The sequence below is a fragment of the Sycon ciliatum genome, chromosome 12 (genome assembly GCF_964019385.1).
Source record: "Sycon ciliatum chromosome 12, ocSycCili1.1, whole genome shotgun sequence".
Lineage (NCBI taxonomy): Eukaryota > Metazoa > Porifera > Calcarea > Leucosolenida > Sycettidae > Sycon > Sycon ciliatum.
In genome coordinates, this window is record NC_088654.1 from 25,954,889 (window position 1) to 25,981,948 (window position 27,060).

Below are 27,060 nucleotides of genomic sequence, written 5' to 3' on the forward strand. Positions count from 1 at the left end.
GTAGCCCCTTTCTGTTTGTAGACGACGTGACTCTTCTGTATGCTCACCACCGGGCATTATCCCTCGATGAGAATCGGTCTAACGTCCAGCAGGAGCTCGACAGTTACCAGCAATGGGCCAGGAGCGTCCATGGTGAGTTCTCACCGGAGAAGACTTCCTCCCTCTGCAACTACCAATTGTCTACATCATCACCAACCCGGATGGACAATATTCCGATTCGTCACCCTACTTCTGTAGTTCACCTTGAAGTAGAGCTAAGCCCTGATCTAAAGTTTTATAATCATTTTGCAACCGTTTTCAGGAAGTTCCGGCAAAGAGTAACCTACTCTGCTACATGGGCCGTCATTTACATCACTTTAACCCCCCTGTGTCAGGGTACGTTTGCCCTGCAACTGAATACGCCATTCTAGTGTGGACATATAGATCAAGTCACTGAGCACCCAACTAGCCTTGATGTACTTCAAGCTAGAGAGAAGTGTAGATCCATTTTAAAGTCTAGTAACACAGCCTTTGATAAATTTGAAACTAAAGAAAATCTAAATAAGCTATGGCATACTCAATCCAATAAACGAGAGAGCTTGGAAGCTCAGGGCCGTACGCTATACTTTTTTTGCCTAGCGAGAGTCAACTTTCTCTTTGCATTCGAGGGTAATACGACGGCACCGTCTACCACCTTGATGACCTAGGCAAAAAGCATAGGGATGTTATAATTTTTTCATTTTTCCTATTTTTTTAGACATAACCTAGGATTCGAACCCGCACCATCGCCCTGCATGCATTCCTCCGATACACTTCGCATACAATACTCATTCTTCCAAGTTGCTTCACGTTATGATCTTGCATTTGAAAGCCCTATTTGAATATTGCCATCACCATCAGAGCTTGTACGGCTGTCAAGGAATCACCATCATCCAGCTCCTCGCCAGGTCAGCACGCCACGTCCTGTTGTCTTCGTTTGTCGCGTTTAGTTCTTTCCAAATTTTGTATTTTGTTCATCGCCGGTATCTCTCTCTTTCTCTTTCTCTGTTTCCCCCGTCCCCGGTCCACATCCTCTCTCTTTCCCCTTTATCATGTCCCTCGGTCGATATTCCTCGTTCGTGGATGCTGCTGATGTAGTCTTCTGCCACCCTTCTGTTATACATGTATATTACTCGTGTTTGGTCTGTTCTGTTCCTTCATTTTGATCCTTCATCGTTACTTTCCTGTTTTTGTTTTGCTTTGCTCTTTTGTGTTTTTTGTTTGTTTTTGTTTTTGTTCTCCCCTCTCTCATTTCGTACAGACACGCGACACAGTTTGGCACAAGCGAGGTGGGCAAACCTGCCCACGTGTGGCCACTACGCGGACGTGCTTATAATAAATAAATAATAATTTGAATATTGTGGCCAGTTGTCTTTGATGGTACGGTACGGGGAAGCGCCAGGCATGCCGATGGCACAAACAAACACGAAATTAAAGCTGTGTGGACCCTGGCTAGCGCCAGACGTTACTGAAGTAACGTCTTTTTGCATAGCTACGGGAATAAGATCAACTGTGCACTCATAACAACAGCAAAAAATGAAGAAACCATAACGTTTTCTTGTGACTTTCATCAGTGGAACGCCGCGTTAACTTTCTTCATATGTTGCTGTTGTTATGAGTGCACAATTGATCTTATGGTTGATAAATATGGTGGTAAAGACACACCTGGCAATATGGCGGTAAACACACGCCTGCCCACACACGCTCTCTAGGCTGCAAAGTTCTGGCACAGAGCTCTCCTTCTCACCACCACCACCATCAGTTCGCGCCTGGCGCCTGGTCGATGCATGGTTGGTGGTATCCATATGGCGGTATCCATATTGCCAGGTGTGTCTTTACCACCATATTTATCAACCATAAGTACAGCTGCAGTGGTGTCTTCAACTTCATTCTCCCGAGTCGAGCTCCGTGTGAAGACACCCAAGAAGAAGATTGCCTGATGAGTCCAGCGGGGACGAAACGTACGTCGCAATCGAGCTATGTCGTTGCTGTGTCATCTGGTATGTGCCATGCGCTACTTGATGTAGCAGCCTGCTATGCCGGATACCGCCAACCATGCATCGACCAGGCGCCAGGCGCGAACTGATGGTGGTGGGGGTGGTGAGAAGGAGAGCTCTGTGCCAGAACTTTGCAGCCTAGAGACCATGTGTGGGCAGGCGTGTGTGTTACCGCCGTATTGCCAGGCGTGTCTTTACCACCATATTTATCAACCATAAGTACAGCTGCAGTGGTGTCTTCAGCTTCATTCTCACAATTGATCTTATTAATTTTATTGCCATTTTACGACTACTGTCTCCTTGTCAATTGTTTACACATTCAACCCCTTCACTTTAGACGCTAGTTTCTTTCACTGGTCACCCCCTTTAGATGCATCCATCCGCGCCATACATGATGTAATTATCTTGCAATGGTCATACATGATGTAATTATCTTGCAATGGTCATACATGATGTAATTATCTCGCAATGGTCATACATGATGTAATTATCTCGCAATGGTCATACATGATGTAATTATCTCGCAATGGTCCACATTACCATTACTAACAGTGAGCGCTGTCCGAACACACTAGTCTTCCATCGTCATGGCCGCCGCATACTATCTTCTATGTTTCTGTTTCAGGCAGGCACTCTGCGGAACTGTCTGCCCCCTGCCATAACCTCCATCATAAATATTGCTATTCCTTCCAAGTCGTCCTATTTATAGTAAAGAAAAAGGACCGAGAAACTACAAGTTACGCTATTACAGAAGCTATCAATAAAATCAAATGCGCACTCATTACTTCGACTCAAAAGGCAAGTTAGGTCATGAGGTCATGAGTTCACCAAAAACGGTTTCCTGTGATGATCATCAGTTTGAATTTACATCACACTGACAGGTAATGCAAGAAGGAATATGTCATTCCATGTACATGCAAAGAATGCCATGGCTGGTTAGAATCACCCACAGCTGTGGCCGGTGGATGTTCAAGTACAGAGCTCTGCTCTAGACAGCTGTGGCAGCAGCTGCACAGTGGCTGAAGGACTTGCATCCACTGGTTGACGAAAGTAAGACCACCTGTCATCCACTTCCTAGACCTTCAGCCATTGTACAGCTGCTGTCACAGCTGACTGGCGATGCTCTTCTGGGGCTAGAAATTCCTCTTGAGCAGCAACAGTGGCAGTGTCGTCTGCACACTGGCAACACTCGGTGAATTCGGTGCACCTGGTGCACTTTGGTTCTCTCATTTTGTTCCTGCTTGCACTTGTTAGTTCTTGAGACTGCCAGTCTGTATTTCACATGTGTTACACGCACAACACTGTTTCTGCGAGTGACCAGTGACAGAGCACTGCCAAACACGTGTGTTACACGCACAACACTGATACTGCGAGTGACCAGTGACAGAGCACTGCCAAAGTCACCTCTGTGAAATATGGACAGTGGTTGTGTTAATGTGTTTTAGAAGGGGGTGCAGAAGTCCTGAGAGTTGGCATCAGGTAAATCATCATCAAGCAAATCCCCAGGCATGATGTCATAGTTTGTACCAGTGAAGTAGTTTGCGACTCATGCCATGAAAGGTCAGAAGTCAAGAGTTTCTAAAAGAGAATACAGAACCATTGGCCTGAAACAATGAGGCTGAGACTACGCGCACAGTCAAACTTACGAATACATTTTGGACGATGGGAGTAAAAAGGTCTAAAGTATTCATCTCGAAAAGCGTTGTTTCCACCACATCGATACTCCAGCGAGGTATCGGGTCCAGCCTCAAAACCGGGAGAGCATGTGTATACCACCAGTGAAGACAAGGGAATTCTTTCGGCGGGGTGATTAGCATTAGGAAAGCGAGGCACAATGCAATCTACACAAGACAACACAACAACACAAGCACAGTTTTAAACCAGTGATTTTACGCATGTACAGTGGATATCGGTTATAAAGTCATCGGACATAGTGATAAACCGGCTATATTGATACAAAATGAAAATATCAAAAGCAAAACCAGAAAAAGCCAGTCAAATTATCGTTATAACCAATAATATCGGATATAGCGATAAATCGGCTATAAGGATACAGAATCACCTTTCAAAACACCTCTTTGTACGGAAAAATATCGTCTATAGTGATAGCAACACAAGCGTGTGAGGCATTCACGTCTCGACTTGGAGCCACATGTGCGTTTTCATAGTGTATTCTGGTCTGATGCTTCCTGGATGATGCCTTGGGGCCAAGAAGTTCTTCACTCTAGACTGGGGAAGGTGCAGCAGCATGCATCATGTATCAGTACGCTACATTAGCGCGATCGAGTACTCACACATGTATAATGTGTATGTATGACGCGCGCAGTTGAAAATCGCCTGTAGTGATATACCGGTTATAGTGATAAAATGTGAAAAATCAGAAGGGCACGTTATAACCAATATCTACTGTACAGTTGGGCTCTGTGATGTCTGACCCACTTGAAGTGAAAAAACTGCTCACCCGGATCCTGTGATCTTTCAAGCTACCGTTTCCATGTCGACTGGAGCAGTAACACACAAGGCAAGGTAGATAGGTCTAAAGGCTTCCAAGAACGTTTTCTTGTGACAGTTAGAAAATACATCACAATAGAGAATACAAAAAGGGAACCTGCTAATAAATGCAGAGAAGGTGAAACATTTAGGAGAAATATCTAAGTTAGAGAAATAACACTAAGAGCAACAACAGTGAAATTTACAAGTGTGAATTTTAACAATCAAAGCGAGAACTGAACAAAGGAGAAAGGAAGGAAAGACAACGTGATAACACATAACAGCAGTACATTACACCTAGAACATTAACGGCCAAGCTTGGCCGCACTAAACACGACACGTTACTTGAACAATTTCAACCCAATTATACTATCTTTCTGTACACACAAATTAGGCTTGTACAGACGCTGATAGATAGCTTCCAACACTTTTAACTGTAGTCCATAACCATGACGACCACGGCACAATACAGTGAACGAAGAGTCGGAATACGCACCGCAACAATCAGGACTAGCCAGCAGATGATTGCACACTCCTTTCTCCTTTGTTCAGTTCTCGCTTTGATTGTTAAAATTCACACTTAGAAATATCTAGGTGAAACAATTAGTGGTGAAACGAATATTCGAACATTCGTTCAGCTGGTCACATTCGAATATTCTTTAAGTCGCATTTGAGTTGTTTGTTTGTTGGGCGACAGAAAACTCTGGAAGCTCAAGCAGCGTGGGTTTAAACAACCGCCGAAAATGTGTGACGATGAAGAAAGGAAGCTTGTGTGAATTTCAAGGACGATATTCTCGCTGCCTACACCAAACACAAGCCACCGACGTCTAATATGACCAAGGAGGAACGAGAGGAGCTGGCCAGACTCCGCAAGGACACAAGTACTTCATGGGCGTAGGAACCGGTCCGGCAGAATAATTTTCGATTATTTTTATTTTTATTTTTTACACTTCAACCTTGTTTGACCGTCAAACGTTACATTGGAGTTGAATTGCTGAATGGCTAGGTCGGTGTTCGTCAGATTGGCTGAATCCTGGATACCAATGCAGTCTAAGTCCCACAGATCTGGGATGGTGCAGGAGTCGGGAGTCGCATCAGTTAGAGAGACGATAGCTGGCATGGCTGTGCTGTTTATCGGTGCAGCTGAGGGCTTGGAGTGACGTGTTCGGCCAGTCACCACAAAACCGCCTGTGGTGGGCAGAAGCTGCAGTCCTGATGGAAGTCCTCTGGTGCTCCCCGCCATAAACTCCCAGAGGAAATCTGTACCGATCAAGACGTCTATCTGACGGTCGACTTCCTGCAGGTAGATAGTGTCCGCCAAGTTGTCTGTACCCAGTTCTTGGAGTGCCATGATATCCGCTGCTGGGATACCCTGCTGAGTGATAGCGTTGGTGATATGTGGCAACATGCTGGCTTCGATTTGCTTGGATGAGCCATCCTTCAATCGCAGACCAAGACCCACAACTCAGACCTTCCGTTGCATCTTCCTTGCATGACCGAAGGTAGATAAAGAGAGCCACTCATAGCGTGCCTAATCTGCTTGAATGGAGTCCGCCAACTTCTCTGTCAGATAAGAGCGGTGACTGGCAGAATCGAAGAGAACTGTCGCCATGACTGTGGAGCCGCCTGCACTCTCAATCGGAACTCTTGCTGTTTGCAGGTAAACATCACCACTTGCAATAGACGACTGAAGTGCAGCAGTGGGCTGCGTTTGAGGGGCCGCTGTGTCAGCACCTATGGCGATACTGGTTGATGCTGCACTGGCCGTTGTTGTGCTAGATGCTGGTACCTCGTCAGCCACAGGTTGAGTAGCTACCAGGTTGGTACTGTAGTGTTGCCAGATTTCTGTTGAGATTCAGGGCAGATCGTGACATGATGGTGACCCATGCGAGAACACACATTACAATTGCAGGTGGCCTTGCACTGAGTCGACCGGTGCCCTGTGCGCAAGCACACAAAGCAACGCTTCTATTCAATCAGTTGTTCTTTCCGCTGTGCTACTGTTGCGTATTTCGTGCAGCTCTTGTCCAGGTGAGATCCGCCGCAGAATGCACATCCTCTCTTACTGCTGGCATTCCAGTCACCATCGGACTTGTTCCTGCTCGTGAACTTGTGTGCGCCCGTCACCAATGCACCTGCAGAATAGCGAGTGGCATCTTCTGCCATAGTGCCGCCTGTGTTCGTGCGGCACAGAACGGTTTCTTGCATGATGACATAACGCTTCAGTGCTGTTCTGAAGTCGTGCAGTTTCCACTGTGTTCCAGCATCTGCCAAGCCTCGCGATTCTTCGAGTTTGGTGGCGACAGTAACCGGCAGTTTACTCCAGAGCTTCTGGCATAGCAGTCGCTGCTCATTCAGTTGCTCACCCTGCGTCTCCAGTTGGCGAAGTATTGCCTCCATGTCGCTCTGTACATGCCTGATGTCGCTGAACGAGTCTCCAGCACGCAGGATGTCTTCTAGTCTACTGTATAGACTAGAGATTATGGCTTCTGTGCGACCAAACCTTTCGCACAGGATCTGCTTCACAGTGGTGTAGTTGGCGCCTGTCACTGAGATTCCCTCTATCGCCTTGGCTGCCGCACCAGATAGCGTAGACTTCAAGTACGTCAACTTCGTGACATCTGCCATCCTCTGCAAGTCCACACCGGCGATGAAGCGGTCCCAGTAATCTGGCCATTCTAACATGTCTAAAATGCTAGTGTTGGAGTGGTCGAATTCAGCTTCCCAGTGTTCAAGCCCGTCCAATGTTTTTCAGCATCTTCCATCTCGTCGTAAACATTCGTACTTTTCCCTGATCTTTTCGCAGATAGCGTTAGCCCTCCGAATTGCTACTTGGATCAGGTTCAAATCGTTCTCCACGCTTGAACAAATTATTTTTTTCTTTTTCCTTGCTCAGCTCATAAAAAATTCTGTTGCGGATGCGGGTTACCTGCCCTTTGGCACTACTGCGCTGTAGCAGCAGCCGCTCTAGTGAAACTGTTGCGTTGTCTGATTCAGGTTCAGGTTTTACTTCCTTATCGTCCGACATCGTCGTCGGGATGTGATTCGTCCAGTCGAATCAGCGTTCGTCAGGATCCGTATCCTGGTCACAGCACCATGTGACGATTTGTTGATATCGGACGGATAATTATGATACACCAGAGAGTCAAGAGACAATAGTTACTTCTACGTTGTGTTTTTAGTTCCAAACCATAATCCAGGAGCGTCCTGAAAACGGCTACTGAATTCCAACTTCCAATGGAAAAGCCCGTCCTTTTCTCCAAGGACAAACAGCAAAAGGCACCAGCCAGCCAGAAAAGGATACGGGAAAATCTGGAATACTACCGTACTGCGCAGTAGAGCGCAGAAGAACCCCGCGCGCGCGTATGTGATATAAAGGAAGTGTGAGCAGGACTAAAGTACGATTTATGCTACAGTTCAAGCTGACGGAACACGTGCGGTGCTACACCGTAACCGGGTACCATGTGGAAGCAAATAGAAATAGAGGAGACACAGGATAGCAGACATGAACTCAGGGTCAAACTGATAAACGCGTAACGTGAAGCATGCAGTATATGGAGACAAGAGAAAAACACAGAGCTCTGTACGTACCGAGTATTACACACTAAACTCGTACATGTGAATGTCACGACATGTGGCGCTTGTTGATCAGCGAAGCGAAGTGGGTTCTGGAGGGGACTTTGAACTCCGGTTCAGTCAGCTTCAGTAAATCGATGAGCCCTCTGTCCTCTACAATGGAGAAGGGTCGACTGGAATCTACAATCCAGTCGATGATCAACTCCGTCAACATGCCTGACCGCCTGCTGTCGCAGGTTCGCAAGTTACCTGTGCCGAAGAACGACGTGACGGGCTTCGTTCCAGCACTGGTCGTCGCACTGCCACTGCGCTCGACATTGCTGGTACATGTAGTCGTCGTTGCTGTCGACTGGGTGGCTGGTCCTTTCCCTACCGCGGCGGCGTACTGCTCTTTATGAGCAGAACTCAGGTGCTGGAACAAGTTGGTTGTTCCGCTTTGACGGACGAACCCGCGGCTGCACAAATTGCATCTCGCTACGCTACCAGCTTCCTCGAAGTATGCCCAAACTGGCGATCTCTTCGTTCGACTAACTTTCGCTTTTACAGGCGGCGGCATTGTCACTGCTCTCCTCGCCAACAAATTAAACCTAACTGTAAGATTTTGACAAGAACTGAACAAATTAGAAGGCCGGCAGCCACACTCACAGTTTGGCTACAACCTAAATTATGAGGCTTTCCGGTTGTTACACTTTACGGCTACGCTGATTAGTCCAGTGAGTGCGCGCGGAGTACGATGTCGGCAGCTCAGGGCGGAATGTACGTCTACGAGTACCCAAAATGATCAAGCGCGCAATGATTGTACGGACCTGCGGCTGCATGCACGTGTACTTTGACGTACATGTACTTGCGTGCACGACGCGCGTGCATGATGCCATGCAATGATGCATCATCTGCATGTACTGGCAGCTCTCGTATGTACTGTCATAATCGTTATCGATCATAACGATTATCGATTTCATCCATAACGAGTGATATACGAGTAATCGGTATAATCGTTTCGGCCCTAATTAATTTGTAGAGAGAGGTGTAGTGCATGTGCAAGTACACTGTGTTTTCACAGCGTGCAGCCGGAAAGATTAATTATTAGATTGGTAGAAACGAGAGAGCTTGGAAGCTCAGGGCCCTACGCTACGCTTTTTTGCCTTGATGACCTAGACAAAAAAGAATAGGGATATTATAAATTCTTATAAGTGTCTACTTTTTGTTTTTAGACATATTAAACCTGGGATTCGAACCCGCACTATCGCCCTGCATGCATCCCCCGATACACTTCGCATACATACTAATTCTTCCAAGTTGCTTCACGTTATGATCTTGTATTTGAAAGCCCTATTTGAATATACATTGTGGCCAGCCGTCTTTGATTGTAGGGTACGGTACGGGATAGGTACGGGACAGGTACGGGACAGGTACGGGACAGGTACGGGACAGGTACGGTCGAGGGTAATACGCACCGCACCGTCTACCGCCTTGATGACGGCAAAAAAAGAAAAGGGATGTTATAAATTTTTCAATTATCCTATTTTTTCAGGCATTACCTGGGATTCGAACTCGCACTATCGCCTTACATGCATTCCCCCATACACTTCACATTCATACTCATTCTTCCAAGTTGCTTCACGTTTTGATCTTGCGTTTGAAAACCCTATTTGAATATTGCGGCCAGCTGTATGTGGCCAGCTGTGTTTGATGGTACGGTACGGTACGGGACAGATACGGCATAGCGCCAGGCGTGACACAAACACACAAACAAACAAACAAACCCCAAATTAAAGCTGTGTGGACCCTGGTTAGCGCCAGACGTTACTGAAGTAACGTCTTCTGCATAGCTACGGGAATAATAATGTCCACTAACACCACCAGTTACTAAACAATCAGCTCATGCGATAACATTGCACGACACTGACCGCTGACTGGTGGTGTTAGTAGACATTATAGTGTAACTTGTTGTTCCTTGATCCTTTTTATTTTCTACAAATTAATCCTTGGCTCTCCATCCTAGTCCATTCTTAGATTTTTAACAAAACAAACCTGTACTGGGGCGTTTGTAGATGTAGGCATCTCCCCTGGATGAGAAGGCAATGAAGGCAATCAGGACCCAGGAGAACGTAAATGCCGTAGTCTAGGGGAAGGAAAACAAAGAGGCACACAGCGCAGAACGCATGTTTAAAAAAAGTATGAAAAATTGCGTGTCAATTACCGAACGGTGAACACGGAACATCAGGGTATTAAAAAACCTTTGCCGTGCATCAGTCCATCCGGACTGGTATTTTTTGCGTGCTGTAAAACTGTCGTAACTCCATTGTTGTTAGATCGAAGAGGAAGCTCCAAGCTTTCCAATGGTTTAAACTAGTAGATGCATGTACAGGTACAGAGTGAGAACAACAGACGGGAGAGAGAAAGAGAGAAAGAGAGGAAGGCCAAGAAAGAATATCGAGGATTCCTCACCACCCCCTAGATGGCCGGCACACAGAACAAGAGCTAACTATGGGGGGGGGGGGGGGGAGCAGCATAGCATAGGTAGTGGTGGGACTATGATAAAAGATGAGGTTCTGAACTGAGGAGTTGGACCACAATGTCGTGAATATGCATCACGAATCTGCGTTACGCTCATTATTTTGTCTTTATTTGTTTATGTGTTACATCATGTTGACGTCATGCTGATGTCTTGCTGCATGCATCGCGTGCACCGTTTTGCAGCTCTCAGCCCGGAGCATGCGCAGCGAGCCTGTGGCTCCTTTTTTGCTGCCTTTTCCCTTTTGCATGCTTCACTTGTCTCTACTTGTCTCAACCTTGTCTCAAATAAGGTTTTCTGGTGACACTCCTTTTCAAGTCACCCAATCCTTTCAAGTAACAAGTGCAATGTCGTTCCGTGAACCGGAACCCCTCCATATTTGAGTTACCAAGACGTATTTGTGCGTGGCTATCCAAGCTCTCCCACTCAACAGTTCAAAGTTGCGCATACACAATGTTGGACCATGTTGCTTGTCGTGTTGCCCGCAAAATTGCTGTCCTGCTGCGACATGCTTCCTCGCTGCCATATCCATGCCGACTCACCTACTTCAGATCTATCAGTTTGCCTTTATTTGTGTATGCTTTTATTAGTTACTACCCGTATTTGTCAGTTGCTGAGGAACACCGGCTACATAGGCTGTTCAAACGCGCCGCTCGGGCAGTCTGCAAGTCGCCACCGTGGACTAGTACTGCTCCCCTGCTAAATCAAATGCATGTATGCAAGAGTCCATAACCCCCCAGAGCCCAACCTGGAGTTGCACACTCTGGGGGGTTATGGACTCTTGATGTATGTGATCTACAGGTTTCTGTGCACTTGAATAATATCATGTTTTATGTTTTGTTTCATCTGGCGATGTTTGCATGATGCATATAGCACCATATTCCAGTCGGAGGCCAAAGCAACTTGCTTGTGGTCCCACCTGCTAGCACTGCTCGTTCTGCTAAGCGCCTAACGCACGCTGGAGCCATTATGTGGAATAGATTGCCACCAGCAGCAAAATGTTCAAATAGGTATTTGGATATCAAATCTCAAGCCTTGCAGTATATATTATCGGCGACATAGGTTTTCCATTGCTCACTGGATTGATATCTGTAGATGGGCAACACTACAACAATGCAAGTCTGGAGGTAGCCATTGCAGGCTTCGTCTTCAAGCTCTGCGAGTTCTCTACTGCAAGCATGCACGCATGCGCACACTATACATATGTACATGATTACATCACTACATCTCCCCCTTCAAATAAAAAAAAGAAGAAGAAGAAGAAATCAAAATAAAGGAACAAAGTGAAGAAGGAAAAGCCAATTAATTAAAGAGAAAAAACAAAAAGAAGAAAAGGAAAAAACCGAAGCGAATGCGCATGCCATGCGCCAGTCATTAAAAACTGCAAATCACTGAGAAAAACAAAACAAAACACAACCACGCTACATACTACCGACAAGCGGCTGTGAACGAGGAAGAAAACAAAACAAAAAAATGTTCAGCACAAAAAAAAACGGTAAAATGGTCTCTACGTGTCCATGGACACACTGTCCTGCAGCAGCAGCAGCAGTCATCCATAAGCCGCTCTGGCCTTCTCTGTAAGGGTTACCTGACGGCCAGAACGGGTTTTCATGCCATCATGAAATCGCTTGGGAGACTCACTGGCTGGTGAGCTGGTCTGATCCCTGCAGACATCGCTAGGAGAAACTGGACGAGGCGAAGAACACGCGGGTGAGGCGTCAGCAAGTGCAGAACGGGTGAGAGGGGCCTCAGCTTCCGTTGACGCTGGCACCAATGGCTCACTACCTGTCGCCGATTGTGGTGCGGCCGGGCTAGTCGGAACCGGAACACTAACAGGAGGCGTGGACAGCGGTGACTTGGGTACGGAGGCAACAAACTCAGGCCAATCAGACGATGCAGCAGCAGGTGAGACCAATTCTCTGACATGTTGGCGGTTACGAAGCAGAATCCGGACACCGTCGGTTACTCCCACTTGCCTCCCGTACTGCTCCACCACGGTCCACGGCTTGGCTGGATCATTGTATCCGTCATGGAGGATCACCCGCTTGCCCGCCTGCAGATGTGGCAAGGCCTTCACTCCACGACGAGCGTCATGATCACGTGCCATTGTGGCCTTGGCTCTCAGCTGGATGCTGGGGTTGACAATGCGAGGAGGGATCATGGTAGGAACTCTGCTACGCAATGGGCGAGAGAACAGAGCCTCGTTTGGAGAGGTTCCCAACATGCGGTGTCGGGAATGTCGGACGTCGAACAGAACCTGGTTCAGTCGTCGACGGAAAGGTAAATGAGGCTTCAGTGCCACCATTCTTTCCTTGACGAGACGATGGAGTCGTTCCACCATGCCATTGGAACGTGGATAACGTGGGCTGGAGCGGATGTGACGAATGCCCAGCCGCTGCAAGAAGGTGGTCATCTGCTCCGACACAAACTGTGGCCGGTTATCCGAAACCAGTACAGACGGTAGACCGAATAGGGCAAACACTTCATCTAGCTCGTCCACGATAGCTGTAGTGGTTGTAGAGGACAGAACCTTGAGGATAGGGTACCGGGAGCCATAATCAATGAGGGAGAGAACAGAGTGGCCCTCAATAGATACCAGGTCGATTGCCAGTTTCTCCCACACGCCTTCAATCTCAGTGGGGAGAAGATCTTGCGGACTGTTTGTGCGACGTCGCCAACACTCGGAGCAACGTTCCACATACAGACTAGCGTCCTTGGTGAGCCCTGGCCACCAAACCCTCTGCCGGAGGGAATCTTGAAAGGCTTCCTGGCCCGGGTGTCCCTCATGCGCTAATGCCATGACGGAATGGCGTAGCCCTTCTGGTATCACAACACGTGCCGACAATAGCAACACACCGTCAGCTGCAGTGAGTTGATCTCTGACGAGATAGTACGGCTGCTCAGCGGGCGAGGCATCGCGCCAGGATGAGGTGAGCACACGCTGCAGGACACTGTGGAGCGTTGCGTCGTCTTGAGTGGCACGGCGGATCTCCTCAAGGTTGACTGGTGCTGCCTCAAGAACCATGTTGACGTACTCATTCAATGACCGGGACTCAGCTGGAGACGAGACAGTGGTCTTCAGCGGAGCACGAGACAAGGCGTCAACGCACAACAGTTGCTTTCCTGGGATGTGCTTGAGTGAGTACGAATACGGCATCAGAGAGACTAGCCAACGCTGGAGACGTGGTGGGACGTCATCGAACGGCTTCTGAACTATATGGAGCAGTGGTCTGTGATCCGTGAAGACGTCCACATCCCGGCCCAGAACGTACTGGCGGAAACGAGTTAGAGCGAATACCACACCCAACATTTCACGCTCCATCTGCGAATAGCGTGTCTCCACATCAGTCAATGATCGGCTGGCACAAGTGACTGGCACCCACTGGCCCTTGTCGTCGTGCTGCCAGAGGATAGCGCCCAAACCTTGAGGCGAAGCATCGCAGCTGACAGCCGTACGAACATCTGGAGATGGGCGGAAGTACGCCAATGTCTGCAGAGATGAAGCGACTGCCTGCTTTACTGCGTTGAATGCCGCAATCAGGCTCTCAGTAGCTACAAATGGCTCTGGCTGCTTGACGATCGAACGAAGTGGCTCAGTTACTTGAGACAGCTGAGGAACAAACTTGCCCAGATAGGTGACCATCCCGAGAAAACGCTGAACGTCGGCGAGGCACGTGGGCTCCGACAGTTCACTGATAGCTTGAAGCTTGCATGTGTCGGGTTGAACACCTTGCTTCGTCAGGACATGGCCGAGATACTTGACACATGTCAGTCGAGTGCGACACTTGCCCCAGTTGAGGCAGAGATTAGCAGCTTTGAGTCGTTCCAAAACGCTAGCGAGCCGTGCATCGTGTTCCGCCCGGTTGCGACCATACACCAAGACGTCATCTATATAGACAACAACACCAGGCAAACCCGAAAGGAGATCAGTTACAACACGCTGAAATATCTCGGGAGCACAGGATATGCCAAATGGCAGTCGTTTGAAACGATAGAGACCACAGTGTGTGGTAAACGTGGTAAGCGGTCGGGATTGGTCGTCAAGCAAGAGCTGGTGAAAACCAGACTCTGCGTCCAAAACCGAGAAAACCTCCGCTCCCGCAAGCTCCGCAGTAATCTCATCAATGGTTGGCAATGAACGTCGCTCTCTAACAATAGACTTGTTCAACTGCCGATAGTCAACACATAAACGCAAGGTGCCGTTTGACTTACGGACTGGGACGATCGGCGATACCCATCCAGACGCTTCCTTAACTGGCTCGATGATATCTGCCTTGACAAGACGATGCAGTTCATGTTCAATGTCGGCCTTGGCGCTGAATGGGGGACGTCGTGCTGGTTGAGCCACCGGCCTAGCTTCAGCATCCACGGAGATGGAAATTGGTGCGGTGTCAACCAAATTGCCAGTGTCCACCAGGTGCGCTGGAACCAACAGCTCAAGTTCAGAGATCACATCCTGGCCGAACAGAATACGATGTTTCCCATGGGGTACAACAAAACAACTACAAGACATGGTACGCGTAGGAGATGCAATGGTTACATCAGCCATGCCTAAAGTTGCAATCTCCCCGCCTGTGTACGCCTTGAGGACACGATTACTGCTGCGGGTAGGCTGGACAATGTCATCGGTGAGAATAGTACGGCTTGCACCGGTATCCAGCAAACCTTCACACTCCTTGCCATCCACCAATAGCGATGCGAGGAACTGGCGGTGTGACCCGGTCTGCTCAGCCATGTACACGGTGTCATAAACCAAATGAGCCTGGTCAGCTAGGTCGGCGGGCTCCTCGTCGACGGCGTTAGCATCTAATCCAGAGCGTTGCGACTGACATACGGCCGCAAAATGTCCGACCTTGCTACAACTGCGACAGCGGATGTTGGCTGCAGGGCAAAACGACTTTCCCTTAGCATGTGTACGGCCACAGTACTTGCAAGAACCAGATACTGTACGTGGCTGTCTGCGTTGCTGTCTGGTCGCACTAACGGCAGCCACTGAGCTGAACTGATTGGCAGGCTCTGCCGGCGGATCATACAGCTTACTCTCCGCATAGGAGGTCTCCAGTGCCACTGCTTTGGTGATGGCATCTGCGAGGGTGAGTCTGGACTCCTTGAGCAACTCGCGACGAACTTCGGGGGATTTCAAACCTGCAACCAACTGGTCTCGCACCTGGGAGTTAACCACGCTGTCCACATCCGTCGCCCCGAACTTACATAAGTCCACTCTCTCTCGTAAACGGCCAACGAAGGTGGAGACGGATTCCTCCGGCCCTTGTTTGAGCTGCCGGAATTTGTGACGTTCTGACGTCGTATTGATGGTGGGACGGAAGTGCGCCAGAACGGCGTCCGTCAGTGCTACGTACTCGTCTCCAGGAGAACCATCATCATTTGCTGGCGGAGAAGGAATAACCAGACCCTTCACAACTTTGCGAACTGAGAGTCCGGCCAAATTCAAAAATAAACGCTTTTTGTCAGCAGCAGTAGAAACATTACAAATTGCTAAGTAGTCATTGACATCCTCGAGCCAAAGCTCAAAATCGGCCCCGATGTCGCCGGCGTAATCGGGTACAAAATCCTTGGGCACTCTGCCCTTCGTTGTCATCTTGACCTGTTCACTGCGCCAATGTAGATGGGCAACACTACAACAATGCAAGTCTGGAGGTAGCCATTGCAGGCTTCGTCTTCAAGCTCTGCGAGTTCTCTACTGCAAGCATGCACGCATGCGCACACTATACATATGTACATGATTACATCACTACAATATCTGTTCGTTACAACCAACCTTCTTTCTCTTTTTTTCCTATCTCTACCTTTCCACAATATCCTATAAAATTGTATTCACAGTGGGTCCAATGTTATTGGGCATTTTGCCTGTTTTGATTTCCACTATAAATAAAGTATACAACAACAACAACAACACAACATGGATAATGATCACTGTTGCCATTGCAACTGTCCTGTGCTGTGGCCATGCGTTCTGGTTCGTGCCATTGTTATACACTCCAGCACTCTGTTGTACCGTCAGTGCAGTTTGGTGACAGAATCTCACCTTTTTGTCATAAAAAATCATGGTCTGCGTCACTCCGCATCCGTAGGAACGCCACCACCCTTCAAGGATCAAGGCGCAGTCCGACCACTATTCACACCCATTGTTTTTTGTATGTGTGTCTATTTTTGCACACGGGTACACGGGTGAGGGTGGGTGACACTGGGTGTGATTCTGAGTGTGAGCATGTGTGAGCGAGTGTTGGTGCGAGTGTGAGTGTGTGTCTGTTTGTTTTTGGCATGTGCATGGGCATGTGTATGTGTATGTGTGTGTGCCTGTGCCCAAAGGATGGTGTACTTTATCACGTTAGGTGTAGTTTCATTCATATTTTTTCCCACTTGTTTTTCCCCTCAATCCTGATGATGGCTACTGGCCGAAAATTTGATGGAGGTATTGTAATTTGCAGTGAAGAAACCACTTGATTTGAGGATAGTGTATGTGTTGTAAATGGCTTTCTTCACTTGCTCCCAGCCCCGTGTCATCTCCACACTTATACAATGGACGACAATAACTACATTTAGAAAGACTGCAGCCGCCAGTTCCGTCGACAAAGTGACCTGAGTCGTCATCTCCGTTTCTGCTCCTGACAATGACTCTGGCTCCTTTCGGAGTGGTGTGGCCCCTGTGGCAACCAAGCTACAGTAGTAGTAGTAGTAGTAGTAGTAGTGTTTGTGTGTGTGTGTTTGTGTGTGTGTGTGTGTGTGTGTGTGTGTGTGTGTGTGTGTGTCAAGGGTCTTCTTGGACGGTTTGAGATGTGTTAGCTCCGTAGTTTCTGGTAGTTTTTGGCAGTTTCTAGCCATCCTGGACGGCTTGGGGTGGCCTAAGATTACCCCAGCCGTCCAGGAGAGTGTACTGAGGTAAAGGACTCAACAGGAGACTTGATCGGGTACTTTCTGATGCCGACACTCTCCTCGTTGTTCTTCTAAAATTTCTCAGATGCCCCGCGAGGTGTTGCGAACCAGCGGGTGGTGACAACTACCGCACAAGGACAACGACAGGGGGAACAGGTCTTGAGTATTGGTACGTGGAACGTCTGCAGCCTGTTGAAAGCGACGGACCTATTGAGACAGCAGCTGTCGGAGGAAATGTTTCTGACGAGCGAAAAATTGTTCGTATTGTTCGTCACCTTGCCCGCCTGGACATGGACGCTCTGGCAGTACAGGAAACCCACTGGTTTGGATGCGAGAAATATCGAGTGGAGGGAGCCGAAGTAATAATGTCAGGACGGCCTGTTCCAGCTGAGGGCCAGTCGTGTGGCGAGGTGAGGGTGTCGCCTTCGTACTGAGCGGACGAGCTTTGAAATTGTGGCGCGACGGGGGATGCCAGATCAGTAATTGCTCCGGGAATGAGTGATGGCAATTCGCCTGAAGTTTACTTCGACAGACGGTTCCCCAGAGTGGCTCACGATCATCACAGCCTATGCTCCAACTTTCAGCAGTACTCGCTCGTCAAAGGATGAGTTTTTCAACTCGCTGCAGAACGTAGTGAGTAAAATTCCACTAGACGAAAAATACATCCTGCTCGGGGACTTCAACGCACGGGTAGGTTCTGGACAGAGGGACGATGATTGGTGTAGGATCCGCGGTCCTCATGGAGTGGGTGCTGTAAATTCATCTGGCGAGGAACTTCTTAGTTTTCTGGCTTTGCATGAAGGATGGCTGTGTAACACCTGGTTTTGTAAGAAGTCCAGTCTTCTTGGAACATGGCAACACCCAAGATCAAAGAGAGTCCCTTGTATTGACTAGAATTATTGTAATACCCCAGTGGGAGAGACGGCGCTGCATCGACACCCAGGTTATCCGCTCCGCCGAATGCGGATGACTTTGCACTGGTTGCTACCTCCCATGAGGGTGCACAACAGGCTCTGGCTGCCTTTGTACGTGTTGCTGGCGCATTTGGCCTGAAGGTGAATCTCGCCAAGACCAAGGTTATGCCGGTCGGCTACGGACTCACAGCACATGACCGCTTGCCTTTGATGGTAGTGGGTGATATTGTTGAGAGCGTGGCTGGCTTCAGGTGTCTCAGCGCCATCGTACATATAGATGGTCGATCGGCTCATGACATCAAGTCACGCATTGCTGGAGCATCGAGGGCCTTCGGGGCGCTGCGTCGTACGGTGTTCATGGACCGCAACCTATTAGTTGCCACGAAGCGCCAGGTGTATGAGGCATGTGTTGTATCCCTGTTGCTCTACTGCACTGAGTGCTGGGTGCTGCTGAGCCGGGATGTAGCCGCCCTCTCGACATTCCATATGAGATGTATCCGTTCGATCCTGGGCATCACTTAACTTGACATCTGGACATCCCGCGTGACTAACACAGAGGTTCTGGCAATCTGGAACTCCGCCAGACAAGACGATCTACCGACCCGGCTCCTGTGTTGCCGAATGGAGTGGCTTGATCATCTGTGCAGAATGGAGGAGGAGCGTACTCCGCGTCAGCTGCTGTTTGGCGCCCTCTTGCCGACCCGTCCTGCCTGTGGCCCTCGGAAGAGGTGGCGTGACGCCGTGGGAGGGGATGTTCGATGCCTCGACCTGGGCAATGAGGAATGGTTTGACCTGGCACAAGAGTGCAGTGAATGGCGAGGGGCGTACTCCAGCATTGCGTCATCTGGACCACGCCCGCAACCACGAACACCATGCGCGGTCTGTGGCCGGTCACTGTCGAAGAGTGGTATGGCCCGACGCAAGTGCAAAGAGGAGCGCAGCAAGCCGATCGCAGATCAGATTGGGAACAGGAAATGCCCGTCGTGTAAGAGATGGTTCAGGAGCGCAGGAGGCCTCGGTGTCCATAAGTGTCGACCCGACGACGATTGTTCTACAGGCACAGTGGCGGACCCTTCTTTGTCTGCGCCCAACTCGGTCGCTTCTTTGTCTGCGCCCAACTCGGTTGCGGCAGTACCAGTGCCGGCGAGGACTCAGTTAACACTACCCTGCTGCCAGGCTCATTGCAGCGCATGTGGCAGATGCTGCCGATCAAAGAGGGGTTTCCAACTCCACAGCTGCGCAAAGTACACCCGAACTCTCGTTGGCCGCTAGCCTGCGGAGCGTGCTGCGCACCGTATTCAACGACCTACCCCATGTCTGTCGGCCCCTCATATGAGGGGACATGTGACCATTTTACGGCAATGTTCAGGACAGGACAGGTGTGTGTGTGTGTGTGTGTGTTTGGAAATTTGTTCATTCAAGCGAATTCTAACACAAGTGGACATGACGACAGTGGCATGTTCACAATGACGACCGTGGCGTGTTCACAATGGCGACAGTGACATGTTCACAATGACGACACACACACGCGAAGCAGTCTACAGCAGCCACTGTAGGTCTATGGGCATAGGAGCGAGCTACACGACGCAGCCTAGGCGAGGGCTGAGGCTGAATATTTTAAAGTGCATCTCGTCTTTTCAGCAACGAACAGGAGCGCATATTACCACTTGCTTTACGCGGCTGACAGTCAACAAAATTGTGCGAGAAGAAAATCAGAGATACGGTCAACATGGACGCTCGCGCCGTCACACGGTTGAGCAAGCGGTCACATGCTCATACGTACACCAGTCGCCCGCGATGCCCAGTCGCCGTGCTTGCAGGCTACAACTTTCACACCAAGGTTCAACTCGAGTGACAGGAACACGCACACGCTGTGTTAAACATGCGGGGGCTTCAACCCGGGTCAAGTTTCAACCCACCAACAACACAGATTGACCGACTGACTGGCGCATTTGCATGACGCATTGCGCTTGACCCGGGTTGAAATTTTGCCCCGGGTTGATTTCAATCCTCCCCCCCCCCTCCCCAGGGGAGGGTTGAAATCAACCCGGTGCGAGAAATCATACTAACGTACTTCTGTGCGTAACTCACGCCAGGTTTGATTAGCACTGCACAGGCGGATATCGCGCAAAAGACTTCACGTGACCATACAGGACTCTAGAAGTGGACTTTTGGCGGCAAATCAGTATTTGACCTGGGTCAACTGTCTTCATGTAAACACTCACCTATTTTGTCTATACTTTCAACACTCATGCTGAACTCATGCAAACGCAGTCTTACCTGTAACCTGTGGGCTAGGCCCAGACAGATACTGCCGGTAATCCTTTCGGCAAAATATCGAAGAATTTTAAGAAGCGGAAATCGCTGGCAAAATCGAGCAAAATATCGAGATTAGGGGTGAAATCGACGGCTGACACTGAAACAAAGCACGATGATGGCAGCTTAGCGCAACGTGGCAATTTCTTGTCCCCGATCATGGTTTGTTGCAGAAACAAAAAAGTCTTTCATTGCAGTTACACTGAAATGGCACCAAATGCCTGGAAATGCTTGCAATTGGCTTCGATTTTTGAATTTTTTCCTGGGGCGGGTAATGTTTGTCCCCGATCGTTGCGTCTTCTTGGTTTGTTGCAGAATTAAAAAGTCTTTCATTGTAGTTACACTGAAATGGCACAAAATGCCCGGAAAATTCGCGGCGAAAATGCTTGCAATTGGCTTCAGTTTTTGAAATTTTTTACCGGGGGAGGACCCTCGGACCCCTCCCATGGCCACCCCACCTCAAGTCGGTGCACCGGGCCTGTATGGTACATGAACAACGAGTGAGAAAGTCACTATGACATGAAAACCAGGCTCAGTACACCAACTGGCTTTCACAGAACCACAAGACTTGAACACTGACGAAAACATTGCAGTGGTCACCAGCAAAATATTATGGAAAGTTTGGAAACCCCCTCGATAGGCGAAAGCCTTTGGGGGATCCGAAAACAATTACAAAACCGACCCGCTCGCCAATTCGCCCTCCGTGTTCCGCTGCCTTCAAAATCTCCTCTGTTCACTCCTCTCTGATATGATGTTTTCCCTTCTTTTTACAAAAAAAGTCACCCGAAGCCTAGCCACTAATTCCCTTTCTTTACCCACGGTGCACCCCCAAGCTGGATTCGACACACACGTACACCTTACACCCCGGTGTAGGAAGACCTAGGTCCGCCTACGGAGAATGCCCAAAGAAGATAATAAAATGCCATACCGATAGAATACAGTTCCCAAACCATTCCCTAAACCCCTCCCCCTCTTCAGAGTGCTTCCGAATACACAGGCTACTGGCCTGAGGAAAAGATTTATAGATGAACTCTAACTCGTCCAGACCATGATCCTTATATTTATGCTTCTTTCTGTTTGTTTTCAGAACAACAACCCCTTCAAAAACATCAGTCTAAAGCCCCGTATCACACATTACTTGTACAAAGAGGTACCAGGAAGCCAAATATCTTACCATTTCCATCGCTATGAAACACCGCTCGCAAAGAGCCACTCCAAACGTACACAGAGCTTAGACGACTGGAAACAGCAAACGACTTCTCTGCAAGTAAAGAAGAGAATGAAAGTGCAAGACAAAGGAGAAGACAGATGAGTGCGCAATAATGGCCGCCGTGCAGGCCAAGCCCGTGATTCCGACACAGCGCGTGAGGTTAATCTGCATCCTGAACGGCAGAACTTGCCAAGTCGGACCATCACAAGCCAGGAGTAGTATATCATGGTATACTGTAAAAGTCCGTAAATAAGTACCTGCCCGAAATAAATACCCCCGCTTAGCAAGTACATCTACATGAAAATGACTTCTCCACTACTAGTCAGTACACACAAGTCAGGTCCGAAAGTCAGATCGTGCCTTATGAGTCCGTGCCTGAAAGTCAGTCCGTGCCTGAAAATCAGATCGTGCCTGAAAGTCAGTCCGTGCCTGAAAGTCAGTCCGTGCCTGAAAGTCAGATCGTGCCTGAAAGTCAGTATGATCATGCCTGAAAGTCAGTTCGTGCCTGAAAGTCAGTTCGTGCCTGAAAGTCAGTCCGCGCCTGAAAGTCAGATCATGCCTGAAAGTCAGTTCGTGCCTGAAAGTCAGTACGTGCCTGAAAGTCAGTTCGTGCCCGAAAGTCAGTTCGTGCCCGAAAGTCAGTTCGTGCCCGAAAGTCAGTTCGTGCCCGAAAGTCAGTTCGTGCCCGAAAGTCAGTTCGTGCCTGAAAGTCAGCTCGTGCCTGAAAGTCAGATGCCCCACGATCTGCTAAAACCACCCTTCGGTGCTGTGTAATTTTTCAGAAAATGATGAAAACGTCAGCACGTCTCGATTTTCTCATCATCGCAGGTGACAGTCATGGCGGAAGGAGGACGAAGGCGCTCGTTGGCACAAATTGTTGTCGGATTCTCGGCAGCGGAGTCGTCAGCACTGCTAAATGACGATAGATTGTTCTTCGGGTGGTCAGAGCAAGATTCTGACGACCAGAGCGATGACGAATCAACCGACGCCTCTCCGCTCGTGACCCTGCCGATCGCGCTTGCGATCGATGCGGAGGAGAATTTGAACGAGGCGCCAGCGCTACAGCCAGCACAAGCCCTCGCCGCCGGACGACAGGGCCAACCTAAGAAATCCCGTGCCCAGGCGGCGCCCAGTACTGTTGAAGTGGTACAGGCGCGAGTGGACAAGGGCTGCAGTTGTGCCGGTGTCAACTGTTAAGAACGTGTCACCGGATACTCTACTCACTGCACGCAACACAGCGCTCGCAATGACGAACGAGGAGCTGTACTGTTATGTCGCTGGAAAGCTCGATGTGTTGAGACAACGCGGTGCAGTTACTTCTCACCATGGAAGCATTGCGCATGCAGCGCGGAGAAAGGTCCCGATCCACTTATCGCTATGAAGTGGATGGTGACGAAGTGTGCCAGACTGTTTTCATGTACGCACATTATGTAAAGGAGTGGAAGCTAAAACAAATAAGGCGGATGTCCATGAGCATGCTGTAGCTCCCCCTCAGCACGCATGTGAGGGTTCTTTGCCCTGGAATGCACTGCCTCCAGATGAAGTGTCTGACATCAGGCCGGCAGTTCATCCACCACTATGGTGACATCACTGGACTTCCCCAGCCTGCTGCCCAGGCCAGCTCCAACTAATACTTACCTGCCATGTGCTACTACCAACTGGAGGACCAGCAGCATACACAACATTCTTGAAAATTTGGAGCAGTGATCTAGTGAGTGCAGTGATGTGATAATTATGAGACCAAAAGAAAATGTGTGCGGTGTATGTTTCGATCTGCAGTCTCAGATCATAAGGGCAAGAACGGCAGAAACTTGCTTAAAAAGCACACTGATGCACTCAGAGCTCATATTGAAGAAGCTAACATGGCCCATGACCTTTATCAAAAGTGTATTACTGCCTGGCATCTGATCATCTGCCAGTGACGCTCCAGACGGCTGGAATCTCACAGCAACGTGCAAAGTACTTGCACCAACAGATTCACCAGCACTGACACCCAGAGAGCAGAGATGTCACCTGCCCAGCACCAGACCAAGCAGAGCCAATGTCCTAATTATTTGTTCGGAACATACATAGTAGAATACTGGATAGCTGTGCAAAATAGTGTTTCTCTCTACACAGAAAGGTGTATGACAGGTGTATGAAGCCTCAGATACGAAATATAGTGTGAATATCAATTACTTTTGGCATTCTTATGCACTAAAAGCTTTAATAAGATGGGTCATATTTCAATGAATATATAAAATTTGAGCCTAATCACATGACTTCACCATATGTTTGTGCAATGGCCAGGGACCAACTTCCCGCCAAAAACTCATTTTCGGCAAAATAGCACCAAAGGGTGGTTTTAGCAAATTCTTGGCCAGATCGTGCCTGAAAGTCAGTTCGTGCCTGAAAGTCAGTCCATGCATGAAAGTCAGTTCATGCCCGAAAGTCAGTTTGTGCCTGAAAGTCAGTTCGTGCCCGAAAGTCAGTCCGTGCCTGAAAGTCAGTTCGTGCCCGAAAGTCAGTGCGTGCCCGAAAGTCAGTTCGTGCCCGAAAGTCAGTTCGTGCCTGAAAGTCACTCCGTGCCTGAAAGTCAGTTCGTGCCCGAAAGTCAGTTCGTGCCTGAAAGTCAGCTCGTGTCTGAAAGTCAGGTCGTGCCTGAAAGTCAGTTCGTGCCTGAAAGTCAGTCCGTGCATGAAAGTCAGTTCATGCCCGAAAGTAAGTTTGTGCCTGAAAGTCAGTTCGTGTCCGAAAGTCAGTCCGTGCCTGAAAGTCAGTTCGTGCCCGAAAGTCAGTGCGTGCCCGAAAGTCAGTTCATGCCCGAAAGTCAGTTCGTGCCTGAAAGTCACTCCGTGCCTGAAAGTCAGTTCGTGCCCGAAAGTCAGTTCGTGCCTGAAAGTCAGCTCGTGTCTGAAAGTCAGATCATGCCTGAAAGTCAGTTCGTGCCTGAAAGTCAGTTCGTGCCTGAAAGTCAGTTCGTGCCTGAAAGTCAGTTCGTGCCCGAAAGTCAGTTCGTGCCTGAAAGTCAGTTCGTGCCCGAAAGTCAGTCCGTGCCTGAAAGTCAGTTCGTGCCTGAAAGTCAGTACGTGCCCGAAAGTCAGTTCGTGCCTGAAAGTCACTCCGTGCCTGAAAGTCAGTGCGTGCCTGAAAGTCAGTCCGTGCCTGAAAGTCAGTTCGTGCCTGAAAGTCAGTAGGCCCGTCCGAAAGTTAAGGTGACCACTAGATTAGAAAGTAACTACATCAAGCTAGTGCTAAGAGTTGAGACTAACTTTGTGGATCGCCGTGACACACACTCTCTCTTTCTCCCTCTCTCTCTCTCTCTCTCTCTCTCTCTCTCTCTCTCTTTCTTTCTCTCTCTCTCTCTCTCTCTCTCTCTCTCTCTCTCTCTCTCTCTCTCTCTCACTCTCTTTCGGGCCTCTTCACCTTCACACCATTGTCTGCCGTGAGATATTGTGGGTAGGTCTTTGAATATGTTTCATGTTGTGTAGCCAAGGACTCTATGCGGTAGACCTTTCCTAAAGATGCTATAATTTTCGCAGCATAGGCTTTTCGCAATCGTGCCTAAACAAGTGCTAGTAGCGGCTGAAATCGCATCCATATTTTCAGACTGAAAAGCTCAAAAGTTGCTAATATCGCAACTTAAAATTGGAGAGTTCTTGTGCAAAACAAAAAGGAGCAGAAATAGCAGTAGGGCAGCAACAGCAAACTCGTACACCCCTTCCTGCTGTGAACCACCACTTTACACAGTGCCAGTAGCCTGTTGCATGTATCCTCCATATCAGTACATCATTCCAGTGCAAGGAAAAGGGAACTACCGTTGATCTACTGTTTCTCTGAAATGAGTCTGAAGGCAGGCGGGAAATGAGCGAGTATGCATTCGTCCAATATGTAGTCCGTGACTTGACCTTTTGACCCCATGCCATGGGGCCAAGGTTGTGGAAAAGTTGCGAAATAGTTCGCGAAAATGAAGGAAGTTGCGAAAGTTCGATTTTTTCCTGAACAATGGAAAGTTGCGGAAAAAAGTGGCGAGCATCTTTGGGAAAGGGCTACTGTGCGGATGTGGCAGTAGAGATTAAAAGTCAATAAATAATTATAATATTCTTGAGGATTTCCCAAAGACAAATTTAATTGTAGGGAGTTCCATTATAATGGGAGGCTGTAGAGTGCAGATACAGTTGAACATCGATTATCCGCACATCGACTATCCGACCATTTGATTATCCGTAACAGTTTTTTTGGGCGCACGTGCCGTAGAGTACGCACTGTGCATGTAGTGAGCCATTCAAAAAATACGAAAATTTTGAAAAGTAGCACTCTATTCTATTTACAATGTACATGTATTTACAGTGTGTTTTCTTATCCGGAACATTTGCCTTATCTGAACACCGCCTGACAGTTGTCTGCCCAGAGGTGGTCGGATAATCGATGTTCAACTGTATCAAACAGTGGGTTCTCTACTTGCAATGCGCAAGGAGAGGCCTAACAAGTTTTTTTATCTATTTATTTATTTATGGGAGTTTAAGATAAAGCCTGTGGAGAGTCCATAAATACAATAATACAAACATTACAAGAACAATCCTACTCACAACTCACCTTCAAAGACAGTTCAACAAAATATTCTTCACCGGTAGCCAAGGACAGCCGACGCAGTGTAACCTTTCCTCGGGGAGACAGTGAAGCGAATGAGCTTCTTCTTCCGCCCACTGCATCCGCTTTTATTTCAGCTGCCGCTGCAAGGTACGAGGCAACATGGTGTTGTGGGATTTTTTCCGGGCTACCCGCGTGCAGTGCGTATCTCGTATAGTCTGATTCAGCTACATGTACAGTATGCATACTTCATTTCGCGCATATCGCATGGGAAATGCGTCGCATCGGGAAAAAGTGGACTATTTCCCGTACGGCCTTTTTGGCCGTTTTGGCCCATCCAAATGACTTTCCCGTACGCGAAACGAAGAATGACTATGTGTATGATCATAATGAGCATGAAGATCATATCACATGGTACCAAGACTCAAGAGTAGATAAACAGTTTTACTCTTGATGGTACGGATAAGGAGGGCATGATGGCTGATTGATGCCCAAGGGCGTAGCCCGAGGTCGTGCACCGTATATATATGTAGCCAAAGGGCAGATTATGTACTAGTACCA

At 48.6% G+C, this 27,060-nt stretch overlaps 2 protein-coding genes across 3 annotated transcripts in view; both read right to left on the reverse strand.

The window, feature by feature from the left end:
- The window catches only part of LOC135828416 (complement receptor type 2-like), a 47,613-nt gene extending 20,809 nt beyond the window's left edge, over nt 1-26,804 (reverse strand). For both annotated transcript variants that reach the window (XR_010555660.1, XM_065340866.1), the window contains exons 1-4: nt 26,506-26,804; nt 21,895-21,981; nt 10,113-10,203; nt 3,662-3,856 (exon numbers count right to left, since the gene is read on the reverse strand). Coding sequence is in view for 1 of the 2 variants with exons in the window: in XM_065340866.1 (XP_065196938.1) it covers nt 3,662-3,856; nt 10,113-10,203; nt 21,895-21,903 (295 nt within the window). In the remaining variant the exon portion in view is untranslated. The remainder of the gene's footprint in view (nt 1-3,661; nt 3,857-10,112; nt 10,204-21,894; nt 21,982-26,505) is intronic.
- On the reverse strand, nt 11,692-16,347 carry LOC135828389 (uncharacterized). The gene is made up of 2 exons (XM_065340836.1): nt 14,809-16,347; nt 11,692-14,484 (listed from the first exon to the last, which is right to left on the reverse strand). The coding sequence occupies exons 1-2, from the start codon at nt 16,193-16,195 to the stop codon at nt 12,146-12,148; spliced, it is 3,726 nt and encodes a 1,241-aa protein (XP_065196908.1). The 5' UTR covers nt 16,196-16,347; the 3' UTR covers nt 11,692-12,145.
- Nucleotides 26,805-27,060: the final 256 nt, after the last annotated feature.

What these genes read in the sequence shown, in the direction of transcription:
- LOC135828389 (XM_065340836.1), bottom strand. Translation starts at nt 16,195, where the DNA reads ATGACAACGAAGGGCAGAGTGCCCAAGGATTTTGTACCCGATTACGCC. An exon ending in ATCGCCGATCGTCCCAGTCC is followed by an intron (nt 14,485 to 14,808) that starts GTAAGTCAAACG and finishes TTGTCTATATAG; the next exon opens with ATGACGTCTTGGTGTATGGT.